This window comes from Scyliorhinus torazame, chromosome 28 (assembly GCF_047496885.1).
Source record: "Scyliorhinus torazame isolate Kashiwa2021f chromosome 28, sScyTor2.1, whole genome shotgun sequence".
In the NCBI taxonomy this organism is placed as follows: domain Eukaryota; kingdom Metazoa; phylum Chordata; class Chondrichthyes; order Carcharhiniformes; family Scyliorhinidae; genus Scyliorhinus; species Scyliorhinus torazame.
The window spans coordinates 39,994,553-40,011,988 of NC_092734.1; the positions used below are offsets into that span (position 1 = coordinate 39,994,553).

Sequence of the window (17,436 nt, forward strand, 5' to 3'; positions counted from 1 at the left end):
CAGTGTCTGTATCACTGAGAGAGACACGCACCACAGTCTGTATCACTGAGACACACACACACACCAATGTCTGGGTCACTGAGAGAAACACACACACGCTGCTGGCTGTATCACTGAGACACACACACCAGTGTCTGTATCACTGAGAGAGACACGCACCACTGTCTGGCTCATTGAGACACACAAACACACCGCTGTCTGTATCGCTGAGACACACACACACGCCACTGTTGGGGTCATTGAGACACACACACACACCGCTGTCTATATCACTGATACACACACACACACCACTGTCTGGGTCACAGACACACACACACCACTGTCTGGGTACTGAGACACACACACAGCACTGTCTGGGTCACAGAGACACACACAAACCAATCTCTGTATCACTGAGACACACCACTGTCTGTATCACTGAGACACACACACAGCACTGTCTGGGTCACTGAGACACACACACAGCACTGTCTGGGTCACTGAGACACACACACAGCACTGTCTGTATGACTCAGACACACACACACCACTGTCTGTGTTACGGAGACACACACACACACCACTGTCTGTATCACTGAGACACACACACACCACTGTCTGGGTCACAGACACACACACACCACTGTCTGGGTACTGAGACACACACACAGCACTGTCTGGGTCACTGAGACACACACAAACCAATCTCTGTATCACTGAGACACACCACTGTCTGTATCACTGAGACACACACACAGCACTGTCTGGGTCACTGAGACACACACACAGCACTGTCTGGGTCACTGAGACACACACACAACACTGTCTGTATGACTCAGACACACACACACCACTGTCTGTGTTACGGAGACACACACACACACCACTGTCTGTGTTACGGAGACACACACACACACCACTGTCTGTATCACTGAGGCACACACACACCACTGTCTGTATCACTGAGACACACAGCACTGTCTGGGACACTGAGACACACAGACACACCACTGCCTGGGTCACTGAGACACACACACACACCACTGTCTGTATCACAGAGACACACACACACCACTGTCTGTATCACTGAGACACACACACACCACTGTCTGTATCACTGAGACACAAACACACCACTGTCTGTATCACTGAGACACACACACACACCACCGTCTGGGTCACTGAGACACACACACACCACTGTCAGTATCACTGTGACACACACACACCGCTGTCTGGGTCACTGAGACACACACACACCACTGTCTGGGTACTGAGAGACACACACACTGCTGTCTGGGTCACTGAGACACACACACACCACTGTCTGGGTACTGAGACACACACACACTGCAGCCTGTACCACTGAGACACACACACACCACTGTCTGTATCACTGAGACACACACACACCACTGTCCGTATCACTGAGACACACACACACCACTGTCTGTATCACTGAGACACACACACACACCACCGTTGGGGTCATTGAGACACACACACACACCGATGTCTGTATCACTGAGACACACACACACCACTGTCTGGGTCACTGAGACACACACACACCACCGTCTGGGTCACTGAGACACACACACACACTGCTGTCTGTATCACTGAGACACACACACACACCACTGTCTGTATCACTGAGACACACACACACACCACTGTCTGGGTCACTGAGACACACACACACTACCGTCTGGGTCACTGAGACACACACACACACACAAAACACTGTCTGGGTCACTGAGACACACACACACCACCGTCTGGGTCACTTAGAGACACACACACACCACTGTCTGGGTCACTGAGACACACACACACCACTGTCTGGGTACTGAGACACACACACACTGCTGTCTGGGTCACTGAGACACACACACACCACTGTCTGGGTACTTAGACACACACACACTGCTGTCTGTATCACTGAGACACACACACACACCACTGTCTGTATCACTGAGACACACACACACACCGCTGTCTGTATCACTGAGACACACACACACCACTGTCTGTATCACTGAGAGAGACACACACCACTGTCGATATCACTGAGACACACACACCACTGTCCGTATCACTGCGACACACACACATCTCTGTCTGTATCACTGAGACACACACACACACACCACTGTCTGTATCACTGAGACACACACACACACACCACTGTCTGTATCACTGAGAGAGACACACACCACTGTCCGTATCACTGAGACACACACACATATCTCTGTCTGTGTCACTAAGACACACACACACCACTGTCTGTGTCACTGAGACACACTCACACCACTGTCTGTATCACTGAGAGACACACACACATCTCTGTCTGTATCAGTGAGACACACACACACCACTGTTTGGATCGCTGAGACACACACACACCAGTGTCTGTATCACTGAGACACACACACACCACTCTCTGTATCACTGAGACACACACACACACCGCTGTCAGTATCACAGAGACGCACACACACACACTACTGTCTGTATCACTGAGACACACACACACACCACTGCCTGTATCACGGAGACACACACACACACCGCTGTCTGTATCACTTAGACACGCACACACCACTGTTTGGATCACTGACACACAAACACCACTGCCTGTATCACTGAGACACACATACACACACCACTGTCTGTATCACTGAGACACACACACACCACTGTCTGGGTCACTGAGATACACACACACCACTGTCTGTATCACTGAGAAACACACACACACCACTGTCTGTATCACTGAGACACACACACACTGCTGTCTGTATCACTGAGACACACACACACCACTGTCTGGGTCACTGAGGCACACACACACACCGCTGTCTGTATCTCTGAGACACACACACACCACTGTCTGGGTCACTGAGACACACACACACCACTGTCTGGGTCACTGTGACACACACACACCACTGTCAGTATCACTGAGACACACACACCACTGTCTGGGTCATTGAGACATACACACACCACTGTCTGTATCACTGAGACACACACACACCACTGTCTGGGTCATTGAGACACACACACACCACTGTCAGTATCACTGAGACACACACACCACTGTCTGGGTCATTCAGACACACACACACCGCTGTCTGTATCACTGAGACACACACACAGCACTGTCTGGGTCACTGAGACATACACCCACCACAGTCTGTATCACTGAGACACACACACCAGTGTCTTAATCACTGAGAGAGACACGCACCACTGTCTGGCTCATTGAGACACACAAACACACCGCTGTCTGTATCACTGAGATACACGAACACCATTGTCTGTATCACTGAGACACACACACCAGTGTCTGTATCACTGAGAGAGACACGCACCACTGTCTGGGTCACTGAGACATACACACACCACAGTCTGTATCACTGAGACACACACATACACCAATGTCTGGGTCACTGAGAGAAACACACACACGCTGCTGTCTGTATCACTGAGACACACACACCAGTGTCTGTATCACTGAGAGAGACACGCACCACTGTCTGGCTCATTGAGACACACAAACACACCGCTGTCTGTATCGCTGAGACACACACACACGCCACTGTTGGGGTCATTGAGACACACACACACACCGCTGTCTGTATCACTGAGACACACACACACCACTGTCTGGGTCACAGACACACACACACCACTGCCTGGGTCACAGACACACACACACAAACCACTCTCTGTATCACTGAGACACACCACTGTCTATCACTGAGACACACACACAGCACTGTCTGGGTCACTGAGACACACACACAGCACTGTCTGGGTCACTGAGACACACACACAGCACTGTCTGGGTCACTGAGACACACACACAGCACTGTCTGTATGACTCAGACACACACACACACCACTGTCTGTATCACAGAGACACACACACACCACTGTCTGTATCACAGAGACACACACACACCACTGTCTGTATCACTGAGACACAAACACACCACTGTCTGTATCACTGAGACACACACACGCACCACCGTCTGGGTCACTGAGACACACACACACACCGCTGTCTGTATCACTGAGATACACGAACACCATTGTCTGTATCACTGAGACACACACACCAGTGTCTGTATCACTGAGAGAGACACGCACCACAGTCTGTATCACTGAGACACACACACACACCAATGTCTGGGTCACTGAGAGAAACACACACACGCTGCTGGCTGTATCACTGAGACACACACACCAGTGTCTGTATCACTGAGAGAGACACGCACCACTGTCTGGCTCATTGAGACACACAAACACACCGCTGTCTGTATCGCTGAGACACACACACACGCCACTGTTCGGGTCATTGAGACACACACACACACCGCTGTCTATATCACTGATACACACACACACACCACTGTCTGGGTCACAGACACACACACACCACTGTCTGGGTACTGAGACACACACACAGCACTGTCTGGGTCACAGAGACACACACAAACCAATCTCTGTATCACTGAGACACACCACTGTCTGTATCACTGAGACACACACACAGCACTGTCTGGGTCACTGAGACACACACACAGCACTGTCTGGGTCACTGAGACACACACACAGCACTGTCTGGGTCACTGAGACACACACACAGCACTGTCTGTATGACTCAGACACACACACACCACTGTCTGTGTTACGGAGACACACACACACACCACTGTCTGTATCACTGAGACACACACACACCACTGTCTGGGTCACAGACACACACACACCACTGTCTGGGTACTGAGACACACACACAGCACTGTCTGGGTCACTGAGACACACACAAACCAATCTCTGTATCACTGAGACACACCACTGTCTGTATCACTGAGACACACACACAGCACTGTCTGGGTCACTGAGACACACACACAGCACTGTCTGGGTCACTGAGACACACACACAGCACTGTCTGTATGACTCAGACACACACACACCACTGTCTGTGTTACGGAGACACACACACACACCACTGTCTGTGTTACGGAGACACACACACACACCACTGTCTGTATCACTGAGGCACACACACACCACTGTCTGTATCACTGAGACACACAGCACTGTCTGGGACACTGAGACACACAGACACACCACTGCCTGGGTCACTGAGACACACACACACACCACTGTCTGTATCACTGAGACACACACACACCACTGTCTGTATCACTGAGACACAAACACACCACTGTCTGTATCACTGAGACACACACACACACCACCGTCTGGGTCACTGAGACACACACACACCACTGTCAGTATCACTGTGACACACACACACCGCTGTCTGGGTCACTGAGACACACACACACCACTGTCAGGGTACTGAGAGACACACACACTGCTGTCTGGGTCACTGAGACACACACACACCACTGTCTGGGTACTGAGACACACACACACTGCTGCCTGTACCACTGAGACACACACACACCACTGTCTGTATCACTGAGACACACACACACCACTGTCCGTATCACTGAGACACACACACACCACTGTCTGTATCACTGAGACACACACACACACCACCGTTGGGGTCATTGAGACACACACACACACCGATGTCTGTATCACTGAGACACACACACACACCACTGTCTGGGTCACTGAGACACACACACACTACCGTCTGGGTCACTGAGACACACACACACACACCACCGTCTGGGTCACTTAGAGACACACACACACCACTGTCTGGGTCACTGAGACACACACACACCACTGTCTGGGTACTGAGACACACACACACTGCTGTCTGGGTACTGAGACACACACACACTGCTGTCTGGGTCACTGAGACACACACACACCACTGTCTGGGTACTGAGACACGCACACACTGCTGTCTGTATCACTGAGACACACACACACCACTGTCTGTATCACTGAGACACACACACACCGCTGTCTGTATCACTGAGACACACACACACACCACTGTCTGTATCACTGAGAGAGACACACACCACTGTCTATATCACTGAGACACACACACACACCACTGTCCGTATCACTGCGACACACACACATCTCTGTCTGTATCACTGAGACACACACACACACACACCACTGTCTGTATCACTGAGACACACACACACACCACTGTCTGTGTCACTGAGACACACTCACACCACTGTCTGTATCACTGAGAGACACACACACATCTCTGTCTGTATCAGTGAGACACACACACACCGCTGTTTGGATCGCTGAGACACACACACACCAGTGTCTGTATCACTGAGACACACACACACCACTCTCTGTATCACTGAGACACACACACACACCGCTGTCAGTATCACAGAGACGCACACACACACACTACTGTCTGTATCACTGAGACACACACACACCACTGCCTGTATCACGGAGCCACACACACACACACACCGCTGTCTGTATCACTGAGACACACACACATCACTGTTTGGATCACTGACACACAAACACCACTGCCTGTATCACTGAGACACACATACACACACCACTGTCTGTATCACTGAGACACACACACACCACTGTCTGGGTCACTGAGATACACACACACCACTGTCTGTATCACTGAGAAACACACGCACACCACTGTCTGTATCACTGAGACACACACACACTGCTGCCTGTATCACTGAGACACACGCACACCATTGTCTGTATCACTGAGACACACACACCAGTGTCTGTATCACTGAGACACACACACACACTGCTGTCTGTATCACTGAGACACACACACACCACTGTCTGGGTCACTGAGGCACACACACACCAGTGTCTGTATCACTGAGACACACACAGACCACTGTCTGGGTCACTGAGGCACACACACACACCGCTGTCTGTATCTCTGAGACACACACACACCACTGTCTGGGTCACTGAGACACACACACACACCACTGTCTGGGTCACTGTGACACACACACACCACTGTCAGTATCATTGAGACACACACACCACTGTCTGGGTCATTGAGACACACACACACCGCTGTCTGTATCACTGAGACACACACACAGCACTGTCTGGGTCACTGAGACATACACACACCACAGTCTGTATCACTGAGACACACACACCAGTGTCTGTATCACTGAGAGAGACACGCACCACTGTCTGGGTCACTGAGACATACACACACCACAGTCTGTATCACTGAGACACACACACACACCAATGTCTGGGTCACTGAGAGAAACACACACACGCTGCTGTCTGTATCACTGAGACACACACACCAGTGCCTGTATCACTGAGAGAGACATGCACCACTGTCTGGCTCATTGAGACACACAAACACACCGCTGTCTGTATCACTGAGACACACACACACGCCACTGTCGGGGTCATTGAGACACACACACACCAATGTCTGGGTCACTGAGAGAAACACACACACGCTGCTGTCTGTATCACTAAGACACACACACCAGTGTCTGTATCACTGAGAGAGACATGCACCACTGTCTGGCTCATTGAGACACACAAACACACCGCTGTCTGTATCACTGAGACACACACACACGCCACTGTTGGGGTCATTGAGACACACACACACACCGCTGTCTGTATCACTGAGACACACACACACTCCACTGTCGGGGTCACAGACACACACACACCACTGTCTGGGTCACTGAGACACACACACAGCACTGTCTGGGTCACTGAGACACATACAAACCACTCTCTGTATCACTGAGACACACCACTGTCTGTATCACTGAGACACACACACAGCACTGTCTGGGTCACTGAGACACACACACAGCACTGTCTGGGTCACTGACACACACACACAGCACTGTCTGGGTCACTGAGACACACACACAGCACTGTCTGTATGACTCAGACACACACACACCACTGTCTGTATCACAGAGACACACACACACCACTGTCTGTATCACTGAGACACAAACACACCACTGTCTGTATCACTGAGACACATACACGCACCACCGTCTGGGTCACTGAGACACACACACACACCGCTGTCTGTATCACTGAGATACACGAACACCATTGTCTGTATCACTGAGACACACACACCAGTGTCTGTATCACTGAGAGAGACACGCACCACAGTCTGGGTCACAGACACACACACACCACTGTCTGGGTACTGAGACACACACACAGCACTGTCTGGGTCACTGAGACACACACAAACCAATCTCTGTATCACTGAGACACACCACTGTCTGTATCACTGAGACACACACACAGCACTGTCTGGGTCACTGAGACACACACACAGCACTGTCTGGGTCACTGACACACACACACAGCACTGTCTGGGTCACTGAGACACACACACAGCACTGTCTGTATGACTCAGACACACACACACCACTGTCTGTGTTACGGAGACACACACACACACCACTGTCTGTATCACTGAGACACACACACACCACTGTCTGGGTCACAGACACACACACACCACTGTCTGGGTACTGAGACACACACACAGCACTGTCTGGGTCACTGAGACACACACAAACCAATCTTTGTATCACTGAGACACACCACTGTCTGTATCACTGAGACACACACACAGCACTGTCTGGGTCACTGAGACACACACACAGCACTGTCTGGGTCACTGAGACACACACACAGCACTGTCTGTATGACTCAGACACACACACACCACTGTCTGTGTTACGGAGACACACACACACACCACTGTCTGTATCACTGAGACACACAGCACTGTCTGGGACACTGAGACACACAGACACACCACTGCCTGGGTCACTGAGACACACACACACACCACTGTCTGTATCACAGAGCCACACACACACCACTGTCTGTATCACTGAGACACACACACACCACTGTCTGTATCACTGAGACACAAACACACCACTGTCTGTATCACTGAGACACACACACACACCACCGTCTGGGTCACTGAGACACACACACACCACTGTCAGTATCACTGTGACACACACACACCGCTGTCTGGGTCACTGAGACACACACACACCACTGTCTGGGTACTGAGAGACACACACACTGCTGTCTGGGTCACTGAGACACACACACACCACTGTCTGGGTACTGAGACACACACACACTGCTGCCTGTATCACTGAGACACACACACCACTGTCTGTATCACTGAGACACACACACACGCCTCTGTCTATATCACTGAGGCACACACACACACCACTGTCTGTTTCACTGCGACACACACACACACACACACACCACTGTCTGTATCACTGAGACACACACACACGCCACTGTCTGTATCACTGAGACACACACACACACCGCTGTCTGTATCACTGCGACACACACACACATCTCTGTCTGTATCACTGAGACATACACACACACACACCACTGTCTGTATCACTGAGACACACACACACATCTCTGTCTGTATCACTGAGACATACACACACACACACCACTGTCTGTATCACTGAGAGAGACACACACCACTGTCCGTATCACTGAGACACACACACATATCTCTGTCTGTATCACTAAGACACACATATACCACTGTCTGTATCACTGAGACACATGCACACCACTGTCTGGGTCACTGAGACACACATACGCCACTGTCTGGGTCACTGAGAGAGACACACACCACTGTCTGTATCACTGAGAGACGCACACACATCTCTGTCTGTATCAGTGAGACACACACACACCACTGTCTGGGTCACTGAGACACACACACACCAGTGTCTGTATCACTGAGAGAGACACACACCAGTGTCTGTATCAGTGAGACACACATATACCACTGTCTGTATCACTGAGACACACACACCACTGTCTGTATCACTGAGACACAAACACACTACTGTCTGTATCACTGAGACGCACACACACCACTGTCTGGGTCACTTAGAGACACACACACACCACTGTCTGTATCACTGAGACACACACACACACCGCTGTCTGTATCACTGAGACAGACACACATACCACTGTCTGTATCACTGAGAGAGACACACACCACTGTCCGTATCACTGAGACACGCTCACATCTCTGTCTGTATCACTGAGACACACACACACACACACACACCACTGTCTGTATCACTGTGACACACACACACACAACTGTCTGTATCACAGAGACACACATATGGATGTGTGTGGATATATGATGGAAAGGGATAAGTATACACCGCAGGGCAAGAGTTATAGCTGGGGGAAGGGCAATTATGATGCCATTAGATGTGACTTGGGGGGATAAGGTGGAGAAGTAGGCTGCAAGTGTTGGGCACACTGGATAAGTGGAGCTTGTTCAAGGATCAGCTACTGCGTGTTCTTGATAAGTATGTACCGGTCAGGCAGGGAGGAAGGCGTCGAGCGAGGGAACCGTGGTTTACCAAGGAAGTGGAATCTCTTGTTAAGAGGAAGAAGGAGGCCTATGTGAAGATGAGGTGTGAAGTTTCGGTTGGGGCGATGGATAGTTACAAGGTAGCGAGGAAGGATCTAAAGAGAGAGCTAAGACGAGCAAGGAGGGGACATGAGAAGTATTTGGCAGGAAGGATCAAGGAAAACCCAAAAGCTTTCTATAGGTATGTCAGGAATAAGCGAATGACTAGGGAAAGAGTAGGACCAGTCAAGGACAGGGATGGGAAATTGTGTGTGGAGTCTGAAGAGATAGGCGAGATACTAAATGAATATTTTTCGTCAGTATTCACTCAGGAAAAAGATAATGTTGTGGAGGAGAATGCTGAGCCCCAGGCTAATAGAATAGATGGCATTGAGGTACGTAGGGAAGAGGTGTTGGCAATTCTGGACAGGCTGAAAATAGATAAGTCCCCGGGACCTAATGGGATTTATCCTAGGATTCTCTGGGAGGCCAGGGAAGAGATTGCTGGACCTTTGGCTTTGATTTTTATGTCATCATTGGCTACAGGAATAGTGCCAGAGGACTGGAGGACAGCAAATGTGGTCCCTTTGTTCAAAAAGGGGAGCAGAGACAACCCCGGCAACTATAGACCGGTGAGCCTCACGTCTGTAGTGGGTAAAGTCTTGGAGAGGATTATAAGAGACAAGATTTATAATCATCTAGATAGGAATAATATGATCAGGGATAGTCAGCATGGCTTTGTGAAGGGTAGGTCATGCCTCACAAACCTTATTGAGTTCTTTGAGAAGGTGACTGAACAGGTAGACGAGGGTAGAGCAGTTGATGTGGTGTATTTGGATTTCAGCAAAGCGTTTGATAAGGTTCCCCACGGTAGGCTATTGCAGAAAATACGGAGGCTGGGGATTGAGGGTGATTTAGAGATGTGGATCAGAAATTGGCTAGCTGAAAGAAGACAGAGGGTGGTGGTTGATGGGAAATGTTCAGAATGGAGTTCAGTCACAAGTGGAGTACCACAAGGATCTGTTCTGGGGCCGTTGCTGTTTGTCATTTTTATCAATGACCTAGAGGAAGGCGCAGAAGGGTGGGTGAGTAAATTTGCAGACTATACTAAAGTCGGTGGTGTTGTCGATAGTGTGGAAGGATGTAGCAGGTTACAGAGGGATATAGATAAGCTGCAGAGCTGGGCTGAGAGGTGGCAAATGGAGTTTAATGAAGAGAAGTGTGAGGTGATTCACTTTGGAAGGAATAACAGGAATGCGGAATATTTGGCTAATGGTAAAGTTCTTGAAAGTGTGGATGAGCAGAGGGATCTAGGTGTCCATGTACATAGATCTATGTACATGGACACCTAGATCCCTGAAAGTTGCCACCCAGGTTGATAGGGTTGTGAAGAAGGCCTATGGAGTGTTGGCCTTTATTGGTAGAGGGATTGAGTTCCGGAGTCGGGAGGTCATGTTGCAGCTGTACAGAACTCTGGTACGGCCGCATTTGGAGTATTGCGTACAGTTCTGGTCACCGCATTATAGGAAGGACGTGGAGGCTTTGGAGCGGGTGCAGAGGAGATTTACCAGGATGTTGCCTGATATGGAGGGAAAATCTTATGACGAAAGGCTGATGGACTTGAGGTTGTTTTCGTTGGAGAGAAGAAGGTAAAGAGGAGACTTAATAGAGGCATACAAAATGATCAGAGGGTTAGATGGGGTGGACAGTGAGAGCCTTCTCCCGCGGATGGAAATGGCTGGCACGAGGGGACATAGCTTTAAACTGAGGGGTAATATATATAGGACAGAGGTCAGAGGTAGGTTCTTTACGCAAAGAGTAGTGAGGCCGTGGAATGCCCTACCTGCTACAGTAGTGAACTCGCCAACATTGAGGGCATTTAAAAGTTTATTGGATAAACATATGGATAATAATGGCATAGTGTAGGTTAGATGGCTATTTGTTTCGGTGCAACATCGTGGGCCGAAGGGCCTGTACTGCGCTGTATTGTTCTATGTTCTATGTTCTATATACCACTGTCCGTATCACTGAGACACACACACATATCTTTGTCTGTATCACGAAGGCACACTCACACCACTGTCTGTGTCACTGAGACACACACACACCACTGTCTGGGTCACTGAGAGAGACACACACCACTGTCTGTATCACTGAGAGACACACAGCACTGTCTGTATCACTGAGACACACACACACAGCACTGTCCGTATCACTGAGACACACACACATATCTTTGTCTGTATCACGAAGGCACACTCACACCACTGTCTGTGTCACTGAGACACACACACACACCACTGTCTGGGTCACTGAGAGAGACACACACCACTGTCTGTATCATTGAGACACACACACACCACTGTCAGTATCAAAGGGTGCAGGGAGTAAGGGGAGAGTGGGATTAGACTGGGTGGATTATAAAAGGGTGCGGGGAGTGAGGGGAGAGTATGATTAGACTGGGTGGGATATTAAAGGGTGCGGGGAGTGAGGGGAGAGTATGATTAGACTGGGTGGGATCTTAAAGGGTGCGGAGAGTGAGATTAGTCCCCGTGGGATGTTAAAGGGTGCGGGGAGTGAGGGGAGAGAGGGATTAGACTGGGTGGGATATTAAAGGGTTCGGGGAGTGAGGGGAGAGTGAGATTAGACTGGGTGGGATATTAAAGGGTGCGGGGAGAGAGGGGGAGAGTGGGATTAGACTGGGTGGGATATTAAAGGGTGCGGAGAGAGAGGAGAGAGTTGGATTAGACTGGGTGGGATATTAAAGGGTGAGGGGAGAGTGGGATTAGACAGCGTGGGATATTAAAGGGTACGGGAGTGAGGGATTAGACTGGGTGGGATATTAAAGGGTGCGGGGAGTGAGGGGGAGAGTGGGATTAGACTGGGTGGGATATTAAAGGGTGCGGGGAGTGAGGGGAGAGTGGGATTAGACTGGGTGGGATATCAAAGGGTGCGGGGAGTGATAGGGAGAGTGGGATTAGACTGGGTGGGATATTAAAGGGTGTGGGGAGTGAGGGGAGAGTGGGATTAGACTGGGTGGGATATTAAAGAGTGAGGGGAGAGAGGGATTAGACTGGGTGGGATATTAAAGGGAGTGGGGTGTGAGGGGAGAGAGGGATTAGACTGGGTGGGATATTAAAGGGAGTGGGGAGTGAGGGGAGAGTGGGATTAGACTGGGTGGGATATTAAAGGGTGCAGGGAGTTCGGTGAGAGTGGGATTAGACTGAGTGGAATATTAAAGGGTACGGGGAGAGTGGGATTAGACTGGGTGGAATATTAAAGGGTGCAGGGAGTGAACGGAGGGTGGGTTTAGACTGGGTGTGATATTTAAGGGTGCGGGGAGTGAGGGGAGAGTGGGTTTAGACTGGGTGTAATATTAAAGGGTGCGGGGAGTGAGGGGGGAGAGTGGGATTAGACTGGGTGTGATATTTAAGGGTGCGGGGAGTGAGGGGAGAGTGGGTTTAGACTGGGTGTGATATTTAAGGGTGCGGGGAGTGAGGGGAGAGTGGGTTTAGACTGGGTGTGATATTTAAGGGTGCGGGGAGTGAGGGGAGAGTGGGATTAGACTGGGTGGGATATTAAAGGGTGTGGGGAGTGAGGGGAGAGTGAGAATAGACTGGGTGGGATATTTAAGGGTGCGGGGAGTGAGGGGAGAGTGGGTTTAGACTGGGTGTGATATTTAAGGGTGCGGGGAGTGAGGGGAGAGTGGGATTGGACTATGTGGGATATTAAAGGATGCGGGGACTGAGGGGAGAGTGGGTTTAGACTGGGTGTGATATTTAAGGGTGCGGGGAGTGAGGGGAGAGTAGGTTTAGACTGGGTGGGATATTAAAGGGTGTGGGGAGTGAGGGGAGAGTGGGTGGCCACACTTGGAGTATAGTGTTCAATTCTGGTCACCACACTACCAGAAGGATGTGGAGGCTTTAGAGAGGGTGCAGAAGAGATTTACCAGAATGTTGCCCTGTTGCCCAGAATGGAGGGCATTAGCTATGAGGAGCGGTTGAATAAACTCGGTTTGTTCTCCTGGAACAAATGAGGTTGAGGCTAGACCTGGTAGAGGTCTAAAAAATTATGAGGGGCATAGACAGAGTGGATAGTCAGAGGCTTTTCCCCGGGGTAGAGGAGTCAATTACTAGGGGGCATAGGTTTAAGGTGCGAGGGGCAAGGTTTAGAGTAGATGTACGAGGCAAGTTTTTTACGTAGAGGGTAGTGGGTGCCTGGAACTCGCTACCGGCGGAGGTGGTGGAAGCAGGGACGATAGTGACATTTAAGGGGCATCTTGACAAATACATGAATAGGATGGGAATAGAGGGATACGGACCCAGGAAGTGTAGAAGATTGTAGTTTAGTCGGGCAGCATGGTCGGCACGGGCTTGGAGGGCCGAAGGGCCTGTTCCTGTGCTGTACATTTCTTTGTTCTTTGTTCTTTGTTTGTCTATGGATGTGGGCGTCGCCGTGTGGGCCAACAGTTGCTGCCCATCCCTAATTGCCCCTTGAAAAGGTGGTTGTGAGCTGCCTTCTTGAACCACTGCAATGGTGTAGGTACACCCACAATGCTGTTGGAGAGGGAGCTGCGGGATGTTGCCCCAGCGACAGTGCAGGAGCGGCTGATATATTTCCAAGTCGGGGTGGTGAGTGACTTGGAGGGGAACCTCCAGTTGGTGGGGTTCCCAGGTATCTGCTGCTCTTGTCTTTGTGGATGGTCGTGGTCGTGGGTTTGGAAGGTGCTGTCTGAGGAGCCTTGGTCAGTTACTGCAGTGCATCTTGTAAATGGTACACACGGCTGTTACTGTTCGCCGGTGGTGGGGGGAGGGAGGGAGTGTTTGTGGAAGGGGAAGCGATCAAGCGGCTGCTTTGTCCTGGATGGTGTTGAGTTTCTCGAGTGTTGTTGGAGCTGCACTCATCCAGGCAAGTGGAGAGTGCTCCATCACACTCCACTTTGGCTTCACCAGAGAAGTTTGAATCTTTCTGCTCTGGGATTGATGTTTGAACTCTGTCACTAACATCCCTGACCTCAAATTCAGACATGAAAGAGTCCTTCCATGAGCAAGCAGCTGCTTTGTGTGGATTCAACTCCAGTCAGCTCTGCTGAACAATCAGATTCATTCTCATTTGTGTTTGCTTAGCCCCAGGAGGAGATTTATTCTGCTGGAGACTCGATAATGATTCGATTTCACACGGACGACACCATCAATAAGAAAGGTTTCCATGTTCGCTACACCAGCACTGAATTCCAGGATGAGTTACACATGAGGAAGTAACCGGATAACAGGGACTTCTCTGAGGACATTGTGGTTTGCTGCCCATGAACCTTCGACCCCGGGGAATCGCACCTGAGCCAATGATTGGTTTACTCAAATCAACAATGATTCAGGACCAGAAAACAGAGCTTCTCTGTATTCAAAATACTTTCTGATCTCGTCTATAATTTTAGAAAACATTTTGTTTATCCAATTATTGTAGCTCTAAGCAAACTAAAATAAAACACTGACTTCTTACATTTAGATTCCCAATCCCGTTCACTCCCATCCCAGTCCCACCAACCCGTTCACTTGCATCCCACTCCCTCCCAACCCAGTCCCACCGATCCCATTCACTCCCATATGATTCACTCCCATCCCATTAACTCCCATTCCATTCACTCCCATCGCTTTGACTCCCATCCTGTTTATTCTCATCCCAGTCACTCCAATGCCAGTCGGTAAAGGATTCCTCCTCCATGTTTTTAGGACAAGCTCTCTATGTGCTCTCTATGATATGCAGAAGCATCGTGTTTCAAACCACTCCCGTGGAACAGTGACATTCCTACACTGCCTGCTGATGAACTCTGGAAGGGTTTGGAATCCTGGTCACCCCGTCACACAGGCATCCCAAATATCGAGAAGCCGGGAGCAGATCTTTCATCTCTTCAATGTTACAGCAAATTGAGGTGGCGAGATTAACCATTACGACTGAAACAAACATGTTAACAAGCTGTTAAACTCCTCAATCACTAAACACGCTGCATTTGAGAATGAACAACTATCGTCTATCGTCAAAAATAGTTGTAGAGATGTAACATTTGGAAAGGTCTGTCGGGCCTTAATGGAAACTGCTGGTGATTCAGTCCCGAAAGCTGTTTTTAATACAACAGATATGCATGAAAAAGCCTTAATCCTAGAGAAATGTTAGACAGAACTGTCTGCTGCTCCGTGTATGTTTGTAGCTGTATTGGGGAGCGTTTGATAGATGGGTGTAGACACTCAGTGTAGTTTAATAATATTCTGTTTATTATTTATTCCTAAGAAGAAACACAGTTTTGCAGGTGTGTGTGGATAGGTGTGTTATTGCTTCAAGCCATCATATTGTTGTTTTGTATGGAAAGGAGTGAAGTGGTCTTTGCAAATATATGGAATGAACACGAAACAGACCAGACCAACTCTGTACAGCCATGCTGCAGAAACCTATCTTTCCCCTTAAAACTTACACCATCGCCTTGTTATAAAACACGCAGTGAAGGATGATTTTCACGGCTGTCGACAGAGTGTAAGTGCCTGAAAGGTACGATGTTTTACCAAAAATGCTTTTATTCTTGATTTAGTAGTTTCTTTTTGTCTGTTGAACTGAAATTTAAAAAAATATTGCTTTTTCAAGGGTTCATTAAAGCTTTGACATAGACCATTTATTCATGAATGCAATGCTATAAAGATGGAGCGAGGGCATCAACATGGATTCCATGGGTGGCAGGTATACGTATCGCAGATGTTAGCACAGCTCCAGGGTCCCAGGTTCGATTCCCCGCTGGGTTGCTGTCTGTGCGGAGTCTGCACGTTCTCCCCGTGTGTGCGTGGGTTTCCTCCGGGTGCTCCGGTTTCCTCCCACAGTCCAAAGATGTGCAGGTTAGGTGGATTGACCATAATAAATTGCCCCTTAGTGTCCAGGGATGTGCAGGTTAGGTGAAGGGATTACGGGGATAGCAGGAGGGGAGAGGGGGGGGGGGGCGGTCCTAGACAGAGAGGTCGGCGCGGATTCAATGGGCCGAA

The 17,436-nt window shown here is 49.7% G+C and overlaps 1 protein-coding gene across 3 annotated transcripts in view; it reads left to right on the forward strand.

Moving 5' to 3' along the window:
- Positions 1-17,065, forward strand: part of LOC140403691 (tolloid-like protein 2) — a 726,814-nt gene extending 709,749 nt beyond the window's left edge. For all 3 annotated transcript variants that reach the window (XM_072491868.1, XM_072491869.1, XM_072491870.1), the window contains one exon: positions 15,541-17,065. In XM_072491868.1, the coding sequence (XP_072347969.1) occupies positions 15,541-15,675 (135 nt within the window). In that variant the 3' untranslated portion in view covers positions 15,676-17,065. The remainder of the gene's footprint in view (positions 1-15,540) is intronic.
- The last annotated feature ends 371 nt before the right edge of the window (positions 17,066-17,436 follow it).